The sequence below is a fragment of the Bison bison genome, unplaced genomic scaffold (assembly GCF_000754665.1).
Source record: "Bison bison bison isolate TAMUID 2011002044 unplaced genomic scaffold, Bison_UMD1.0 scf7180017864148, whole genome shotgun sequence".
Lineage (NCBI taxonomy): Eukaryota > Metazoa > Chordata > Mammalia > Artiodactyla > Bovidae > Bison > Bison bison.
Window position 1 is genome coordinate 7,480,071 of NW_011494720.1, and position 4,347 is coordinate 7,484,417.

At 53.8% G+C, this 4,347-nt stretch overlaps 1 protein-coding gene across 1 annotated transcript in view; it reads left to right on the plus strand.

The window, feature by feature from the left end:
• Nucleotides 1-4,347, plus strand: part of SYNJ2 (synaptojanin 2) — a 113,760-nt gene that overhangs the window by 77,500 nt on the left and 31,913 nt on the right. Inside the window, 2 exon segments of the mRNA XM_010840875.1 lie at nucleotides 551-700; nucleotides 806-971. Of these exon segments, the coding sequence (XP_010839177.1) occupies nucleotides 551-700; nucleotides 806-971 (316 nt within the window).

The window sequence follows — 4,347 nt, forward strand, 5'->3', positions numbered from 1 at the left end:
GGGCTCTTGTGGTCACCGTAGGGAGGGGACAGCCATGTGCCCGGCATCTAGAGAGGGGTCTCGCTGAGGGTCACGTGACCGGTGGCCCCTCACCAGTGAGGGGTGGTGGTGGGCCTCACACACTCTTTGGAAGGACCCCAGATATGGCGGTCCACGGCCACCACCTGGAGGAAAGACAGGCTGTAGTGGTTGTTGAGGACGAGGGCGGAGTAAGGCTGCCTGAGGTGAGGCTGGGTTTGCAGCCTGCTGCCCGGGTGACCTCCCCTGGCTCCCTGCTGGGAGGAGGCGTGGGGTCAGTGCTGCCCGCCATCCAGCCTTGGCTGTCCTGCTTGCTGGGGGTGTCAGGGGAGGGCTGGGTGGTGTAGATGAAGTCCAGTGGGCCGTGGCGGGAAGCCCCATCCTCCGATGCGAGGGGGCCCTGTCCTCTGAGGGCGCAGAGTCAGCCCCATAATCACTGAGTAGGAGCTCTTGGGGGGTGGCGCCTGGTGGTATACCCTGGGCAGCTTCCGAGGGGCACGTCGGTGACCGCTGGTCCCTCTGGCTTTCCCAGGTCCTCCATCTGCAGCTCGAGAGCCTCGGGCTGAACTCAAGGCCCATCGCTGACCGCTTCGTGGAGTCCTTCAAGGCCATGTGGTCTCTGAATGGGCACAGCCTGAGCAAGATGTTCACGGGCAGCCGGGCCCTGGAGGGGAAGGCCAAGGTAGGGCCATGCCTCCGGGGGCGGCGGGCAGGCAGACAGGCGGGGGCCCAAGCGGGCCCCTCTCACGGCTATCTGTCTGTCTGTCCGTTGTCCGGCCGGCGGCAGGTGGGCAAGCTGAAGGACGGGGCCCGGTCCGTGTCTCGCACGATCCAGTCCAACTTCTTCGACGGGGTGAAGCAGGAGGCCATCAAGCTGCTGCTGGTTGGAGACGTCTACAGCGAGGAGTCTGCGGACAAGGGGAGGATGCTGTTGGACAACCCGGCCCTGCTGGGTGAGGGGCTCCCACTTGCCTGGAGCTGGGTGGGGGGGGCGTCCAGTTGCCCTGCCATCCAGAGGACATGCGAAGGGTCCAGCCAGCCTGCCCACCCTCACATAATCTTAGATGGCAGGTGGCAGGCAGCCCCTGAGCGAGCTTCTGTGCTCAGAACCTGACCCTTGACTCTAGCTTGACCCGTCTCACGGTGTGACCAGCTGATCTAAACAACCAGCTGCCTTGTCTTGTGTGAGATGCTCAGCCAGGTGCAGCTGCAAGTGGAGGCTGAGGAGAGGCTCAGGAGAACACAGTCATTGCCCTCACAAGTCCTGGAGATGCCGCGTGAGGCCACGTAGAGAACCCCAGGGTGGTCAGGAGGCAGAAGGGCGCTTAAGCCATGGTTATTATTGGGGTTTTCATAGCGAAGGCTGGGTGGGGTAGACAGTGTGGCACGGGCTGGCTGGAGTAATTCTGGAGCTTTGGGCTACAGCCGTGGGCTCTAGGTGGATGGTTGCTCAGCTCTGTCTGACTCTGCAGCCCCATGGACTGCAGCACACCAGGCTTCCCTGTCCTTTACTATCTCCCAGAGTTTGCTCAAACTCATGTCCATTGAGTTGGTGATGCCATCCAACCACCTCATCCTCTGTTGCCCCCTTCTCCTCCTACCCTGTCTTTCCCAGCATCAGGGTCTTTTCCAATGTGTTGGCTCTTTGCATCAGGTGGCCTAAGTATTGGAGCTTCAGCTTCAGCATCAGTCCTTCCAGTGAATATTCAGGGTGGATTTCCTTTAGGGTGGACTGGTTTGATCTCCTTGTTGGGAGGACGTCGACTCCAGGGAGTTGGGGCTGGAAAGAGGAGGCGCAGCTCTGGACTGGTTGTGTGCGCAGAACAGGTTCTGGCTGACTCTGAGACTGGGCTTAACCCCAGGAAGAGCAGTCCCTCCCCACCCCGAAGGTCGAGCTCCACAATATACAGAAGATAAAATTGTTTACACGAAACCAGCTGTCACTCTGGTTTCCGGGAGCCTGTTCTTCTGGACTCACGGAAGCATTCACGCTCCTCCTCTGTTACTTTGGACCGTTTTCCAAACCGAGAGGCTGGGAGAGATAAAGTGGGCTCCCCAGGAGCTGATGTCTTTGAATGTTAACTTACTCCAGGAATCTTTCTCAGCTAGAAAGGGTTCTTGGTCCCATTGCCACATGTTATTTATAGGCATTCTCCCCTGAGGGTAATCTCCTGTTTCTGTTATGACCCGGGACCCTAGAAATCCTGCAGTAGGTAGGCTGCCTTCCACTCTTAGGGACAGGACTGTCATGGTTCCCTCAACAGCTAGAGGTTTCTTTTCTTTTTTTTGAAATTAGTTATACTTGACATGTTAGCTTCAGGTGTATAACATAATGATTTGCTATTTGATGTTGCAGAATCAGTTCAGTTCAGTTCAGTTCAGTCACTCAGTCGTGTCCAACTCTTTGCAACCCCATGAATCGCAGCACGCCAGGCCTCCCTGTCCATCACCAGCTCTTGGAGTTTACCCAAACCCACGTCCATCCAGTTGGTGATGCCATCCCACCATCTCATTCTCTGTCGTCCCCTTCTATGCCCTAACCAGCATCAGGGTCTTTTCAAATGAGTCAGCTCTTCGCATCAGGTGGCCAAAGTATTAGAGTTTCAGCTTCAACATCAGTCCTTCCAATGAACACCCTGGACTGATTTCCTTTAGGATGGACTAGTTGGATCTCCTTGGAGTCCAAGGGACTCTCAAGAGTCTTCTCCAACACCACAGTTCAAAAGCATCAATTCTTCGGCACTCAGCTTTCTTTGTAGTCCAACTCTCACATCCATATATGACTACTGGAAAAACCGTAGCCTTGACTAGACGGATCTTTGTGGACAAAGTAATGTCTCTGTATTTTAATATGCTGTCTAGGGTGGTCATCACCACAATAATTCTAGTTTACATCCATCACCACACATAGTTACAAAAGGTTGTTTTTTCCTTGTGACGAATGTGTAATGCGACGCTGTTAGCTACAGTCATCATTCTGTACCTCACACCCCCGGGCTGCTTCTTTCATAGCTAGAAGTTTGTACCTTTTGGCCACCTTCATCCACTGCCCCTCACCTCCACCCTAGCCTCTGGCAACTGTTCTCTGCATCTGTGACTTCATTTTTTCTTAAGGTTTGTATATGGGGATGTGTTGAAGATTCCGCATAAAAGTGCATTGGGGGCTTCTTTGGGAAATTTTTAATGGCATCTTACCTCCTAGGGCTTCCCTGGTTGCACAGACATAAAGAATCTGCTTGCTATGCAGGAGACCCGGGTTTGATCCCTGGGTTAAGAAGATCCTCTGGAGAAGGGCATGGCAACCCACTCCAGTATTCTTGCCTGGAGAATCCCATGGACAGAGCAGCCCAGCAGGCTCGCAAAGAGTTGAACACAACTGAACGACGAACAGTTTCACTCTCCCCTAGAGCAGGGGTCCCCAGCCTCCAGGATCTAACGCCTGATGATATGAGGTGGAGCTGATCTAACAGTAATAGAAATAAAGTGGACAATAAATGTAACGCACTTGAGTCATCCTGAAACCACCCCACCCCACCCTCGCCCTGGTCCATGGAAAAACTATCTTCCACGAAAACCAGTCCCTGATGCCAAAAAGGTTGGGGACCACTTCCCTAGAGCCGGTAAACATTATAGGTTCGTGGAAAAGAAGGGGAAACCTAGCAGTTTTCCTTATAAAGGTGTATAACTCTTATCTTAGAAATTTTTGGAGTTTTTGAAAAATTGGTTTGCCCATGCTGAAAATGGCTTCACACCCCTTTTCTGCTTTTATTCCTCCATTGCTGCGGAAATTCCCGTTTGGCTTCTGATAGGCAGGGTGATGTTTGTGTCAACCCTGGAGACGAGGCCACCTCAGGACAAGTGGAAAGAAGCTCTGAGTGGCACAGTGCGTCTCATTTCATAGCAGAGTGTATGTGATGGAGATTTGGCTTAAGTGCCCAGTTTAAAAAAATGGAATATATTTTGGCCATCTAGAGGACGGACCTGGTTCAGAGTAATGATTTTTTAAAGGCTTGAGTCTGGGGGTACCACAAACCGTTGCTGGTGCTTGGACTGGAAGATGGAGAATGCAAAGTGGGTGTCAGAGCCGAAGTTCCGTGCGGGAAGTTGCAGGGTGCCTGTTGATGAACTTCTGTGGGATCGTGGCGTGACCGTGGAGGATGGGTGTCCCTGTGACCTGACGTCAGAGCCCGTGTGGCTGTGCTGGGGGAAGGGTGTGGAGGGGACATTGTAGCAGAAGGGCCACAAGGAGGTGCTCTGCTCGTGGTGGGCTTTAGCCTCATCCTCATAAGGCCCGGCCACTGGTTCCTGTGGATGGCCTCGGCGTCCCTC